Raw genomic sequence first — 16,231 nt, forward strand, 5'->3', positions numbered from 1 at the left:
CTGTGTATCTAAAGCCAAGTAGGGAAAAGTGAAACCCCCCCATCAGGTTTTTTTTTTTTCTGCCCTCTGTCTCCCATTGGGGAGACTACCCTTTTAGATGAAAGTGAGAAAAAAGTACTCTTGGGTGTCCCCAATGGAAAATGTCTCCTCTATTCCAGTTTCGGTGAAAACTGGATTTTCCTACTTTTTCCAGTCCTGGTGACAATAGAAACATGACAGGTTTAAGTAAAACAAAAAACCTGACAGACTCTTCCCCACTCTTATCCAAAGTAACAAAGAAAGTTTTGGCTTAACATACGCTTTTAAAATAGTTGTTTCAAAGACTCACACATGTCCTGGGGTTTGCCAATATCAGTACAACTCCGACTAATAGTATTAGAATTATGATACAATACCTTTTTTAACACGAGGTTTTCGTGAAGGATCTGCTGGGACCTTATTAAAAAAAAAAAGAACGAAGAGCTTAACAGGCGGTACAACAGCATTTCACACAATGAAATGGAACTCATGGAAATTTATGGTACAATCTGAGATATGCATATACATTCACTTCATGTTTGGCCAGAGTTCAGCTTTATAGTATATGCATAGTTAAAACTTTTTTCTTTTAGTTCTGGGTGAAGCAGTGAAGAGTTAGAACCTCTGTTGAGATTTTAGGCCTCATTCACACAGGCACAAAAGTGTCATACAGCATGAAAAGCACCCTTTATAAACCAATGACAGGCTGCGGCTGTACTGTGGTAACTGCACATCCAAGCTTTACCGTGCAGAACTGTCTGACTCCAGTGACATGCATCCATTCCTGTACGCAGATGTGCAGTTACCGCAGCAGCCCGTCATTGATTTGTGCCGGCAGCTGTGTGTGATCTAGCACTCCCGGTTGGAGAAATAAGCTTGTTTATTTTTACAGTGTATGTCCCTCTGCGTCCATGTAAAGGATCCCTTACTGTTATCTGGGTCTCTATTAGAACGTTTTTCCCCACCCTGTAATAACTGTTTCAACAGGCAGGTAAGCGAGGGGAAATCTACAGCAAAATAGACAGAAATAACTTTTAGCAGCGAGAAGACTACATCCCCGGTCAGATTTATATTCCTCTCTGTGTGTCTGTTGCAGATTTTCCCCCACTTCCTGGCTTGCTACTCCGACAAGGGATGAGCCTGAGCTATACTAGGAAGCTGTCAAAGTCGACAGACATTCCCTGCCCCACAGACATATGTACAGCACTTTAAAAAAGTATTCATACCCTTGAAATTTTCCACATTTTGTCATGTTACAACCAAAAATGTAACTGTATTTTATTAGGATTTTATGTGATAGACCAACACAAAGTGGCACATAATTGTGAAGTGGAAGGAAAATGATAAATGGTTTTCAACAATTATTACAAATAAATACCTGAAAAGTTTGGCGTGCATTTGTATTTAGCCCCCTTTACTCTGATACCCCTAACTAAAATCTAGTGGAACCAATTGCCTTCAGAAGTCTCCTAATTAGTAAATAGAGTCCACCTGTGTGTAATTTAATCTCAGTAGAAATACAGCTGTTCTGTGAAGCTCTCTGAGGTTTGTTAGAGAACTTTAGTGAACAAACAGCATTATGAAAGCCAAGGAACACACCAGACAGGTCAGGGATAAAAGTTGTGGAGAAGTTTAAAGCAGGGTTAGGTTATAAAAAAAAATATCCCAAGCTTTGAACATCTCGCGGAGTACTGTTCAATCCACCATTCGAAAATGGAAAAGTATGGCACAACTGCAAACCTACCAAGACATGGCCGTCCACCTAAACTGACAGGCCGGGCAAGGAGAGCATTAATCAGACAAGCAACCAAGAGGCCCATGGTAACTCTGGAGGAGCTGCAGAGATCCACAGCTCAGGTGGGAGAATCTGTCCACAGGACAATTATTAGTCGTGCACTCCACAAATCTGGCCTTTATGGAAGAGTGGCAAGAAGCAAGCCATTGTTGAAAGAAAGCCATCAGAAGTCCCGAATGCAGTTTGCAAGAAGCCATGTGGGGGACACAGCAAACATGTGGAAGAAGGTGCCTTGTTCAGATGAGACTGAAATTGACCTTTTTGGCCTAAAAGCAAGACGCTATATGTGACGGAAAACTAACACTGCACATCACCCTGAACACACCATCCCCACCGTGAAACATGGTGATGGTAGCATTATGTTGTGGGGATGTTTTTCTTCAGCAGGGACAGATAAGCTGATGGGAAGATGGATGGAGCCAAATACAGGGTAATCTTAGAAGAAAACCTGTTAGAGTCTGCAAAAGACTTGTGACCCTAAATATACAGCCAAAGCTACAATGGCATGGTTTAGATCAAAGCATATTCATGTGTTAGAATGGCCCAGTCAAAGTCCAGACCTAAATTAAATTGAGAATCTGTGGCAAAACTTGAAAATTGCTGTTCACAGACGCTCTCCATCCAATCTGACAGAGCTTGAGCTATTTTGCAAAGAATGGGCAAAAATTTCACTCTCTAGATGGATGTGCAAAGCTGGTAGAGACATCTCCAAAAGTACTTGCAGCTGTAATTGCAGGGAAAATAGGATTTTTTATAACAGCTTACCTATAAAATCCTTTTCTTGAGAGTACATCATGGGACACAGAACACTAAATAATAACTTAATGGGTACATCGGCATCTTCAGGTGATGGACACTGGTATAACCAATCCAGGAAGTTCACTCCCTATATAACTCCTCCTCCTTCCAGGAGCACATTAGTTTTTGTAGCAAAGCAATATACTTTAACCCCAAAAAGAGGGGAGGGACATCTGTGTCCCATGATGTACTCCAAGAAAAGGATTGTACAGGTAAGCTGTTATAAAAATCCTATTTTCTTTATCGAACATCATGGGACACAGAGCCCTAAGTAATAACTTAATGGGACGTCCCATAGCAATGCTACTTGAGGGGAGGGAGACAACCTGCAGGGTACCCCCAAACTTGAGGACCTATACTGCTGCCTGCAGCACACTGCGCCCGAAGGCGATATCCTCATACCTCCTTACATCCACCTGATAAAATTTTGTGAATGTATGTACTGAAGACCAATTTGCGGCCTTACAGATCTAAGCCATGGAGGCCTGGTGACGCACTGCCCAGGAAGCACTAACCGCCCTGGTAGAGTGCGCTTTGACTTGAAAAGGGGGAATCTTACCCCTTAAATTCTAAGTCTTTATTATAACTTGCCGAATCCACTTAGCGACAGTGGATTTCAACGCTGCCTGTCCATTCTTAGGACCCTCTGGCAGAATAAATAAGACATCAGTCTTTCTAATCTGAGCAGTTGTCTTTAAATAGATTTTCACTGCTCTCACCACATCAAGACAATGTAGTGACTTCTCTTCCCTGGAACATGGTTTTGGAAAAAACGATGGCAGGATAATGACTTGGTTCAGGTGTAAACCTAAGACCACCTGGACGAGGGCGCAACACCACTCTGTCCTCGAGTATATAATCGAATATGTCGCTTTACAAGAAAGAGCAGCCACCTCCTTGCTGAGGATATAGCAACTAAAAATACCAACTTCCTTGTCAGAAGGAATAAGGGAATATGTTGTATCGGTTCAAATGGCTGTTTTTGTAACACTGACAAAACTAAGTCCAAGTCTCAAAGATTCAAAGGAGGTTTAACTGGCGGATTAAGCTGCATCGCCCCTTGCATAAAAACCCCAGACTAAAGAATGTGTAGCAAGCGGTCTTTGAAATAAGACTGATAAAGCTCAGACTTGGCCCTTAATAGTACTCAAGGCCAACTTCATCTCTACCCCTAATTGAAGAAAGGCAAGAATACTGTCTATGATATACCTCTGAGGGTGCCAACCCTTGGATTCACACAAGGAAACATAAGCCCTCCAGACTCTATAATATATAGTCCTGGAAGCTGGCTTCCTTGCATTAATCAAGGTAGAGATCACTGACCCGGAAAGCACACGTTTCTTCAGAATGTGGGTTTCAATAGCCAAGCCGTTAAATTAAGCAATCGTAAGGTAGGATGGAATATCAGCCCCTGTGAGAGTAGGTCTGGCCGTAGTGGAAGGGACCATGGACCCTCCACTGCCATCTTTACGATTTCTGCATACCATGACCTTCTGGGCCATGCTGGTGCTACCAGAATTACCAGCTTTCTTTTCAATTTGATCCTGCAAAGAAGTCGAGGCAGCAACTGAATAGGGAGAGATGCATAGATCAGTGAGAACTGCTCCCACGGGGTCACCAACGCATCTGTTCTGCATGCGAGTGGATCCCTTGTCCTGGACACAAAGTTGACTAACTTCATGCTGAATCTGGACGCTAGAAGATCTATGTCTGGAGTCCCCCATCTTTGGCAAATAGCCCAAAAAATGTCAGGATGAAGAGACCACTCCCCCTGGAATAACTGCTGGCGACTCAAGTAGTCCGCCTGCCAATTCTCTACTCCCGGAATGAAGACTGCCGATAGGCACAGAACATTCCTTTCTGCCCAAGTTAGAATATGGTTCACCTCTCTCTGCGCTGAGAGACTCTAGGTGCCCCCTTGGTGATTGATATAGGCCACAGCTGTGGCATTGTCAGATTGTATCCTGACAGGACAATCTTGTAACCTGGAAGCCCAGGCCTTCATAGCCAGACGCACTGCCCGAATCTCTCGGATATTGATGGTAGAGCTGCACGATTCTGGCTAAAATGAGAATCACGATTTTTTTGCTTAGAAGATAGATCACGATTCTCGCGGTGTAACAACATCTTTCACATTAAAACAAAAAAAAAATTGGGCTAACTTTACTGTTTCGTTTTTTTTTTTTGTTTTTTTTTTGTTTTTTTTATTCATTGAAGTGTATTTTTTCCCAAAAAATTGCATTTGAAAGACCGCTGGGCAAATACAGCGTGACATAAAATATTGCAGCAATTGCCATTTTATTCCCTAGGGTCTCTGCTAAAATACCGTATTTATTGGCGTATAACACGCAGCGGCGTATAACACGCACCCCAATTTAGGAGGGAATTTTAAGGAAAAAAAAACTTTTAGGAGGGAAGTTGAAGGGAAAAAAACTTACATTTAAATGCCCATCATTGCAGCCTTCTCAGTGCAGCCTTGCCCCAGTGCAGCCTTGCCAGTGCAGCCATGTCAGTGCAGCCTTCCCCAGTGTCCATTGCAGCTCGCTGAGCTTCAAAATCGCTGACCGCGATTTGAAAATGGCGCCGCCGGCGCCGAAATACACAGAGTCGGTCCTCGGCTCTTCTCGGCGGCTCTCGTTCACTTTCGGCTCCACTCGGGATGGGCGTGACGGTGGGCGGAGCTATCCGAACCTAGCCGAGTACACTCGGCTAGGTTCGGGCGGCGCTCGAGTGAAGCCGAAAGTGGCCGAGAACAGGCACTGTGTATTTCGGCGCCGGCGGCGCCATTTTCAAATCGCGGTCGGTGATTTTTTAGATCTGACAGGTCAGGATTGCAGAGGATCGGCGTATAACACGCACCCGCGATTTTCCCCTGATTTTAAGGGGAAAAAACTGCGTGTTATACGCCGATAAATACGATATATATAATGTTTGGGGGTTCCAAGTAATTTTCTAGCAAAAAATATTGATTTTAACTTAAGAAAGAAGTGTCAGAAAAAGATTTAGACTTTAAGCGGTTAAACTTCCTGCATTTACATGTTGTTGAAAACTTGGCAGACTGCCTGGATTATTTATTTACACAGAGTTCTATCCCTTTGATCTAAGAAGGAAGCTTAGTAACAATGTTTCAAGTTAAAAGACTTGGCAGAATGCTTTCTTTTGACAGCTGAGTGAGCAGATAAAGTCTCTCCACTTGTTTATATGAAAGAATCGGCAACCTCTGCAGGAGAGATTGTCAGCGGGGGTGAATCGAGATCATGATTTTTTAACGATTAATTGTGCAGCTCTAATTGATGGGCAAGGTTCTTTTGGCTCTTGACCACTGTCCCTGGACAGTTGTCTTCTCTAGTACTGCTCCCCAGCCTGAAAGGCTGGCATCTGTCGTTACCACTTTCCAGATAACAGGTCTGAAGAATTTTCCTTTCAGCAGATTCTGGGTTAGTAACCAACTGAGGCTTTGGGACACCCTTGGGGACAGACGCATTGGCAAGTCTAAAGCTTGAATTGTTTTCTTCCAAGTAGACAGGATACTGTTTTGCAACAGTCTTGAATGGAACTGGGCATAGGGAACCGCTTCAAATGAAGCCACCATCTTTCCTAGCAACCTCATGCAAAGGCGATTGGAGGGATAGCCTTTTGACCTGACCATCCGCGAGAGCTCTCTTATGGAGTTGGCAAGAATACCTTTTTCTGGGTTGTGTCTATGATTAGACCCAAGTACTCCAGCCTTTTTATCGGTTTTAAGGAAGATTTCGCTAGGTTGAGAATCCAACCCAAACTTTCCAGGTAACTGGTTGTAATGCGCACACTTTGCTCTAAATGAGCCACCAACTGGTCTATTAGCAATAGATCATCTAAGTACACCAAGACTGTTATCCCCTGTGCCCTTAACCTGGCTAGAGGTGGGGCCAGGACTTTTGTAAACACCAGGGGTGCTGTAGCTAGCCCGAAGGGCACGGCTAATAACTGGAAATGCTGCTGTTCTACCTCGAACCGCAGAAACCTTTGGTGAACGGGAAATATAGGAACATGCAGATATACATCCCTGATGTCGATAGATGCCAGAAGTTCTCCTAGTAGGATAGAAACTACTGACCTGATCGTCTCCATGCGAAAGGAGTGGATCTTCAGGAACTGATTTAGATTCTTTAGATCTAGAATGGGTCTGACATCGCCATTCGGTTTTGGTACTGTGAAGAGGTTTGAATAAAACCCAAAACCTTGCTCTTCTGTGGGGATCTGCATGATCACCCTCTGAGCCATTAACCGGTCTTGTGCCCGAAACAGAGATAGCCTTTTCTCTGGATCTTTGGGAACGTTTAACCTCAGGAAACGAGACAGTGCAAAGTCCCGAAATTCCAGCTTGTACCCCAGAGTTACCGTGGAGATGACCCATCTGTCCTGAATTTCCTCCTGCCAGACTTATGAAAACTGCAGAAGTCTTCCCCCCTCCCTGGGGAGGGGGGGGGGGGGGGGGGGCGCCTCTTCATGTTGAGACTTTAGGATTCTGGCCCCAGGACTTCTTTTGAGCCTGGGCCTGACCCTGAGGTTTTCCTCTAGAGTCTGACAGCAGATTCCTTCGCCACTGCCTAGTGGAGGAAGCCCCTGGCGCAGGAGAAAGAGCCTGTTTAAATGAAGGGCGTTTATACTTTCTATTGACTGGCAAAAGAGTACTTTTCCCACTAGAAATTGTTTGGATGTATTTGTTCAAATCATCCCCAAATAGCCAATCCCCATGAAAAGGGAACCCAGTAAGGAGCTTTTTACATGGTGCTTCGGCTGACCAATTTTTTAACCACAGGATTCTACGCATATGTACGGGCATAAACGTAAGGCAGGATACCTGGTGAATAGAATCTTTAATGGCATCTATGGCAAAGCATAATGCTTTTGGTAGTACAGCCAATTGCCAGGCTTGTTGTGCAAGAACCTCTTTAAGGGCCTGTCTAAATTAGTCCTTTAGGGACTGGCAGATGCCTATTGCAGCGACTGCAGGCTGAGTAACGGCATCTGCCAAGGAAAAAGCGGATTTTAACAGGAATTCCAACCTTTTATCTGTTGGATCCTTAAGCATTTGTGCATTGTCTACTAGACAAGTGTTAGACTTTTATTCACACTGGAAATCGCAGCGTCAACTACTGATACCTTCCATTTTTTGGTGAATTTCTCCTCCATGGGATAGAGAACTGAAAATCTCTTTGGAGGAAGAAAAATGCTTATCCGGGTGATCCCATTTAGCATAAATAAGCTGCTTTAGTAATGCATGGACAGGAAACACATGCAAAGGCTGTGAAGGTTTTACAGGACCCAAGGAAGAAACCAAGCTTTTAGCAGACTCCATTAGGGGTAGCATGAAAGTAGAACGAACCATCTCCGTAAGAGATTGTATCAGCAATTTCTCAGATTGCGAGGCTGAAAAAGGTTCATCTACCGTTGTTTCCTCCACAGAGGAATCATCGGTTTGTTTTTCCTCCTGATCGCCTGAGGGTAACAGCTCATCCTGAGCCCACTGTTCCCCTTGCAAAGGGTCTAAAGTGGGGGAGGGGGATCTAGTACGCTTCCTATCCATTTGAATGGAGGATGCAAATAAAGCCGCTAATCTTCCTTCCAGGCCTTGCAGGGTGGAGGAAAAGACATCTTCAGGGCTAAGATGTGAGAAGCAGCTGCACCATCAATTTGTTCCAATGGCTCACACTGGCTGGCCATAATTGGTATTTCAGGTGAGGATGGCAGTGTGCGACTGGAATTCCTAATGCCTGGGAGTGAAATCTTTAGTTTTTTGGTTTTTGTGGGGTCTTTTTTGGTACAGATAGTCCTAAGCCCAAAAGCAGAGGTACTATTAAATTGCACTACTTGCTGAAAATAGTCATGACAGAATGATGCCTCTATTAAGTTCAGCCTAGTGCTGGAAAAAAATGTCCTTCCTTTATCAGGAATGCCAGTGCCCCACTACTCCTGTGTCCCTGTGTGCAGCCTGCTTGCTTCTCCTCGCTATCAGCGGAGGAGAGACTGCTCCAGCTGATTGTTTAAGCCTGTTTGTTTGCCATGCGTCCTCGTGAACGTTACACGGCGCTGTGCCTAGGCCCCGCCCCCTAACCCTCCGGTCCCTTCAGGGATGGAGAAAAAGAGCATTTGGCAGATCTCTTACCTGAGATAAATCCCCCTGCGCAAGCTGCTACGGCCACACACAGACTGACACTGAGCTTACAGTGAAGACAACAGATTAAGGCATGTGAATAGACTCCCTCTAGTGGAGATTTACGGCATGACATTTTTTCCCTTAAAGAAGAATACATAGGTGGACTTTTTAGTTCCTAAGTTTCTTCCCTTACCTTATCCCCGCCGCAGGATTTGCTGAATTAACAGTCAATCCAACCTTCACCCATCACGGCGGGCTGCGTTTAGCAAACCTTCAAGGACCGGGTCCCTTTTTATCAGGGTTCCACTCCCTTGGACCTGTAAAAAGCACCCTGCCAGGAAAAGCATTTAGGTAATGTAGCATGACCAAAGCCCTGGGTCCCAGGATCCAGCCCTGCAAAGAGAGGCATTACAGGCTAAACCTCATGCTTCATATACGAGGCCCGAGTACCATCCACTTTGGCCTCAGTGGCACTTTGGATGGATCCGGTCTGTGGAGGCTATTTAAATCCAGCATGGATCCCTCCTGGAGCTCCACAGAGCACATCTTCACTCGTGACCAACACCTCAGACACTGGCGAAAAAACTGATGTGCTCCTGGAAGGATGAGGGTTTATATAGGGAGTGAACTTTCTGGATTGGGTATACTAGTGTCCATCACCTGAAGGTGCCTATATAACCATTAAGTTATTACTTAGAGCTCTGTGTCCCATGATGTACGATAAAGAAAGGTGGTTTCCACAAAGTATTGACTCGGGGGGGCTGAATACAAATGTACGTCACACTTTTCACATATTTATTTGTAAAAAATTTTGAAAACCATTTATCATTTTCCTTCCACTTCACAATTATGTGCCACTTTGTGTTGGCCTATCACATTAAATCCCAATAAATTATAAATACATTTTTGGTTGTAACATGACAAAATGTTAAAAATTTCAAGGGGTATGAATACTTTTTTAAGGCACTGTATGCAAGGGGCGTGTATATGTGCAACTGTGGGGTGGGGAATGCCTCCGATGCCTAAGATTGGCTGTCGGCTTTAACAGCTTCTTAGTGGGATTGCTGAGGCGGGTTCGGACTCGTGTCTGAACATGCCTGAGCTCATCCCCAGTGGCGACATAGGGAAAAAACTCAGAAGATGCAATCTCCTTTAGATTCAATATACAATCTTTATACCATCAACTTTTGAATGACCAATCAATTTGTATCAGGCAGGCCCTTGCACTAGATAGTTGATGGTAGATCTAAAGAATTCATCAGATTGTATAGTGTATGGTCAGTAGCGAAGAGTTTAGTTGTGATGGGATCCTAATCCAAACTCACATTATTGAGCCCGCCAGGAAGCTGTTTGTACTGGGCCAATCATCTGCGACTGGGGCATTCCCTGCCATACAGCCACATGTATAAATGTAAAAAGAGGGTGGGGTGGTTAGTATGGGGAAGAGCATGGCTGTGGGTCAGATGATTAGCCCAATGCAGGGACAGCTACCTGGCAGGCTTGTTCAAACTAGGATGTGGGTTCAAACTAGGATCCAATCATGCCTAAACTCATCACTACTGACCATATGCTACACAATCTGATTGTACAGATTTCTTTAGATCGACCAACTACTTAAAGCAATGGCTTGTTTGATTTTATATGATTTTTATGATTTGTTTAGCTTGGGTAAACTTAAAGTGGAAAAACCTCTAACTATAACTAGTCTTAAAAACATTCCCTCCTCCTACCTGTTCTGCCTAATCTGTATACTTACTTATTTTCAATCTGGTCTGATACTGTCATGTGATCCTGCAGCTCTGTGTAGGGGTTGTTTGACAGCGGCTGTAAATTCCGGGCACCATAAGATGTCACCCATAGGCTATCATGTCCCAGGGGAGCTGGAGCTGCGGAGTCACGTGACCAGAACTAATAATAGGTAAGTACACACATCTTTTTTTATACAGGTTAGTCAGAATATGAGGGAACATTTTCAAGAATATTTATAGTAAGCCTCGGTTAACACTGGGACGACTTGTCAGGCGACCTAGTCGCCTGACAAGTAGCGTCCCGTTCTGTGCAATGGAACCGTTCTAATCGGAGCGACGCAAGTCACTCTGACTTAGAAAAAGGTTCCTGTACTACTTTGGGGGCGACTTAAATTGAATTATATACAGGAGTCGTTTTGCAAGTCGCCGCTGAGTCGTGTCCTGGGTCGCCTGAGGCAGTCGCGCTGCAAGTCGTGCTGCCTCAGTGTGAAACGACCCTTAGGGTTTCCATCCACATTAAAGGAGATTGTGCAATCAGATTGTAGTGTGCATGGGTGCCCTAAAGGGACCTAGGAAAAGAATAAAAACCTGACAGGAGTTTTAATTTTAACCAAAACAAAGAAAAAGTTTTGGCAGAACATACAACTTTAAAGAAGAAGTTTGGGGTTACTAAAAACAAAACTACATACTCACCTCTATGCTGCAGCTGTTCCCCATCATCTCTAAGACCGAGAACATAGAGATCACATGACGGCCAATTGCTCAGTTCTCGGTCTGCTCGGAGCTAAGAGCAGTGACTGTCAGTCACCACTCTCTGCTCCTCCAGCGCTCATTGGAGTGTTGGGCTGGGGAGGAGGCGGGTGGAGCCAGCTTCAGCTCTCAGCTGCACACTAAAAGCTGAAGGCAGTTGTCAACCAGACAGCTGGGTCGATCCCGACAATGTGCTCTGGATCCTTCCAGAGTCTGGAGCAGTTCTGTGACAGCTGACAGAAGACTTTAGCCCACTTTTGAGTGACAGGAGAGCAAACTTAAGTGCACTCCTGTGAACCAGAAGAGAAGTAAGGCCCAAAAAACTTTGATCATACACCTCTTTAAAGTGGCAATATTCTTTTTTTTTTTTTTTTATCTACAGGTAAGCGTATAATAAAGCTAAAATGAATATCACCTACATGTGCACTGTTTAGGAGATATTCTAGCAAGTTTCAGCCGGTGATGTCACTGGCGCATGCGCTCTAAAAGAATGGCATAACCGTGCCATTTCATCAGAGCTATGTGACACGGGAGTGATGTCATTACAACGTTGCCAATCAGACAGCCGCAGTCACTGAACCCAGAAGGAAGACCGGGTGAAGATGGAAGCCTCTGCAGCGCTTCATTTTAAGGTAAGTCTTTCATAATGTGCTAGTATGCGGTGCATACTAGCAAATTATGATATTGCCTTGCAGGTGTAAACTTTTTTTTTTCCTTACAGAGTTTACTACTGCTTAGAAGTTTAACTTTAGTCAGAAAATTAAAGTGGTTGTTAAGCCACTCTGTTATCTTTACACAAACGTCCCTGTTTGCTAATGACAAGTGTTCCAATATCTGTGCTTTATAAATAAAATGCTGTTCTATACCAGATTTGAGGGCGCCAGCTCTTCACTCTCCTGATCTGACAGGTACAGTGAGAGGTGCCCAGAATTCCATGCTGTCAGTTGGGAGGGGAGAAGGAGAGAGGTGGCTGGTCACGTGAGCACCCAGTGGCACTCTGAAATCAGGTATAGAACTGCATTTTATTTATAAAGCACAGATACTGGGAGACTGGTCATTAACAAACAGGGAAGTTTGTGTGAAAAATTAAGAGTGATTTTAGCAGCAGGAGGGGAGAGGATGGCACCTGTAAGAGCTGACAGGCAGGGAGGGGGAAGAGGATGGGGGAGAGCAGAAAGGAGAGCTCCGAATGACAGAGGCACGTAAACTGACCACGGTGTCAGGAATCAGCAGCCATGAAAAACTGTGGTCAGTTTACAGGGGAGAGTGCAGAGCCAGGCAGGATCAGCCAGGTATTTCAGGTGATACAGGGGGCCAAATTACTTAGCACATACACTGTGCTGTAGAACAAGCTTTAAAGGAACAGGCGCAATAATTTTTTTTTAAGAAGTAATAAACACTTTAAGTCCTTCTAGATCACTTCAGGCTGGCCCTTATTGCAGGTGTAGCTATGGAAAATATTAAAAATAGATGCCTATGCTGTTTGCAATCCAGTAATACACGGTCTCACCCTGTTCTGTACATGCTGAGTTGCTCTACAATTGTAGGCACTGCTGAATCTGTAGAGGCCGATCTGCTGACATCCTTAAAGCGGAATTAGCCACTTGCCCACTGGGCACTTATACCCCCCTTCCTAACCAAACAAACAATTACTCAGTCATGCAATACTCTACCCATATGAAATTTTAGTCCTTTTTTTCACACAAATAAAGCGTTCTTTTAGTGGTATTTAATCACCTATGCGTTTTTTATTTATTGCGCTATGAATAAAAAAAGACCGAAAATTTTGTAAAAAAAAAAAAAAATGCATTTTCTTTTTCTGTTATAAAATTTTGCAAATTTTTCATTATAAAAATTGATCATCCCTGATGTACTGAGGGCCTATATCATTTCTTGAGACACTAATAAGCCAGGAAAGTACAAATACCCCCCAAATGACCCCTTTTTGGAAAGTAGACATTCCAAGGTATTTAGTAAGAGGTACGTTGAGTTTTTTCACGTTGTAATTTTTGTTCCACAATTCTTTGCAAAATTAAGATTATTTATTTAATACATTTTTTTTTCATAAAATTGTCATATAAACAACAGGTTATTTCATACTTCCAATTATACCCCAAAATACATTCTACTACTTCTCCTGAGTATGGCGATACCACATGTGTGAGACTTTTACACAACCTGGCCACATACAGAGGTCCAACATGCAAGGAGCACCGTCAGGTGTTCTAGGGACATACATTTACACATTAAATTTCCTGATAACCTATCAGGAACTGAGCACTTACTGATGGGCACTGTATTGGCACTAATGGGCATTTTAGTGGCACCGTAAAGCACAGATGTGGCACTGATGTGCACTGTAGAGCACTGTTGTGGCACAGATGTGCACTGCTGGGCATGGATATGGCGCAAATGGGGCACCGATATGGCACAGATGGGGCACTGCTGGGCACTTGCACAAGAAAAAAAAAACCTCAAGAAGCCTAATGCTGCAGCTTCACCCTCCTCTGCTCACACAATCGGTGTGAGCAGCAACAAAAACCGGGTGTGACGCCAGTTTGTTTACATTGATCGCTCCATCATTGGACTGAGTGATCACGTGGTAAAAGGCTGCTGTCATTGGCCCTTTATGGCGATCCGTGATGTGCCAGGTCCCCGTGAACCTGATGAGCACGGACAGCCCCATGTGTGCGGAGCTATCCGACCACGCTGAAGCCGTCATTTGGCTATGGCCTGGTCGGTAAGCGGTTAAACCCTCCTATTCTTTAACACCAAGGAAGCTGCTTCAGTTTGATCAGCAACTGCCATGAAACTGCACATGTGATCAGTTATGACTCCAGCCATTTGATGGTTTGACAGATTGGTTGAGGACACAAGCACAGATGAAAACAAATCACGGCATTCCAGGAATGTACCTGTTTTTTAAACCAGTATATCAATGGGTTTAATTCCGCTTTATGATTTACTGCTGTTCAGGGGCTCTGGGCTTCAGCAAAATGGCAGCCTCCAGGAAGAAAAAACAGAAGCAATGCTGGAGGCAATTTACAGCCACACTAATTTTGGTAGAAAAATTATTAATGTGGAATGTATGTTCCTTGCTAAAGAACATTATTTCTTATCAAGTTTTTATGGGTAAAGGTCTGCTTTAAGGACATGTTCACTAAGGATGAGCTCCGGCATGTTCGCACACTCCACGTGCAGAGCCCGCCAGGAAGTCGGCACGGCGCTGTGCTAATCACAGGCAGGGAGACATTACCCGATCTCTGCAGCCGCACATCGGGAAAATATCTCACTGCCTGTAATTAGCGAACTGCAGTGCCGACTTCCTGCCGGGCTCTGCACGTGGAGTGTACAAACACGCCAGAGCTCATCCTTAATGTTCACATTGGGCAATGTGGAATCCCTTGCAGCATCACCACAATTCTGCCCACGATTCCAAATCGCTGCAAAAGTGCAATGCGCGCTTGGGTGCCGTTATTCTTAATGGCACCCCAAACGCAATGCAATTCTGCTACGAATGTCTCGTGACAGAATAATGCAGAAAAATGGCGCTAAGCTTGATGCTAAAATAGAAGCAGGAACTTCTCTAGGGTGACAAATGTACATAAGGCATTCAAGTGAATGGGCGGCCCTACACGCAAAACACGGAACCACCTGTAAACTGCGCTTTTAAAATTGCAAGCAAGAGCGCTTGTTCCCGCAACGCGATATGTGAATGGGCGAAGTATGGAAGGCCAGCAGTCTGCACTTATGGCAGTATTTCTTCAGTCCTCAAGGCGCCCCAACAGGTCATGTTTTCAGGATTTCCCTCAGAAGAAACGGCTGTGGTAATTACTAAGGCAGTGAAACTGATCAAATCACCTGTGCAAAATAATGGATAGCCTGGAAACATGACCTGTTGGGGCGCCTTGAGGACGAGAAATACAGGTCTATGGAACGCTCCCCAGGTCCTGGGTCGTCAGCATGTGCGGAGGGATTGGAGTAGGGATTAGTGTAATCAGAGCTGACCTCACCATAATCCACACACTGTATGTATAGAAACCACATACATCCTGCCTATTAGTCATTTACTGTATATGAAGTCTAATAGATTTTCACCGACCAACACAACACACTCCTTCTAATAACATCAACTCCTCCTCCTTCTCTATCGCCTCACCACTACTACACACTACAGCCCGCTTTATCCACCATTACTGGAGTGTACTATATTCCATAGATCTCTGCAGGGGCATCCTACACCCCGCTCCCCCTTCTACAAAGAGGGCTGCATAGGGGGCGATCTAGATTACCGTCTTTAGCGAATCCTCCGCCATCATTATCGGGATAAAGTAGCGGTTTAGTCTCCAAGGTAACTAAAGGCACATCACTTCCGGTGTGCATGGTTGGAGAGATCCCTCCGGGAACAGAGTATTCTGTAGAGACGTTCCATAGCAATGAGCGGCGCTGCTCGTCATGTGACCCGTTCTGTCAGTCACAGGGCTCAGCAGAAGCAGGCTTTGCTCTTCAAGACACACATCCCATAGCTCCCAATTGTCCCTGATTTGGAGCAACGTCCCTCTGTCCCTCATTCCACCTCATTTGTCCCTCATTTTGGTCTTATCTATATAGTTGTATATAAAATTCACTTTTTATCTTTCAAAAAGTTTTTCCCAGTGCTAAACCTTTCATCTAATTTCTAAATTGCTGCATTTGTACAATTTAAAGAGGAAGTAAACCCTCTCTTAAAAAAAAAAAAAAACACCCTGCAGGACAAAGGCATAATGAGCTAGTATGCATAGCATACTAGCTCATTATGAATTACTTACCTGAGATCGAAGCCCCCAAGCGACCCTCGTTCACCTCCTCCGTCGCCGCCACGATACTCGGAGTGACTTCTGGGTATCGCTGCTCCGGTGCTGTGACTGGCCGGAGCAGCGATGAAGTCATTCCGGTGCATGCGCGCAGGAGCCGTCAGTGACGGCCTGGTTGCCTTCACTAACG

At 44.5% G+C, this 16,231-nt stretch overlaps 1 protein-coding gene across 1 annotated transcript in view; it reads right to left on the bottom strand.

Annotated features, from left to right (window-relative positions):
* The window catches only part of BBS4 (Bardet-Biedl syndrome 4), a 70,865-nt gene extending 55,186 nt beyond the window's left edge, over positions 1 to 15,679 (bottom strand). Inside the window, exons 1-2 of the mRNA XM_073619097.1 lie at positions 15,541 to 15,679; positions 396 to 435 (exon numbers count right to left, since the gene is read on the bottom strand). Of these exons, the coding sequence (XP_073475198.1) occupies positions 396 to 435; positions 15,541 to 15,567 (67 nt within the window). The 5' untranslated portion in view covers positions 15,568 to 15,679. The remainder of the gene's footprint in view (positions 1 to 395; positions 436 to 15,540) is intronic.
* Positions 15,680 to 16,231: the final 552 nt, after the last annotated feature.

The sequence above is a fragment of the Aquarana catesbeiana genome, linkage group LG03 (genome assembly GCF_042186555.1).
Source record: "Aquarana catesbeiana isolate 2022-GZ linkage group LG03, ASM4218655v1, whole genome shotgun sequence".
NCBI classification, from domain to species: domain Eukaryota; kingdom Metazoa; phylum Chordata; class Amphibia; order Anura; family Ranidae; genus Aquarana; species Aquarana catesbeiana.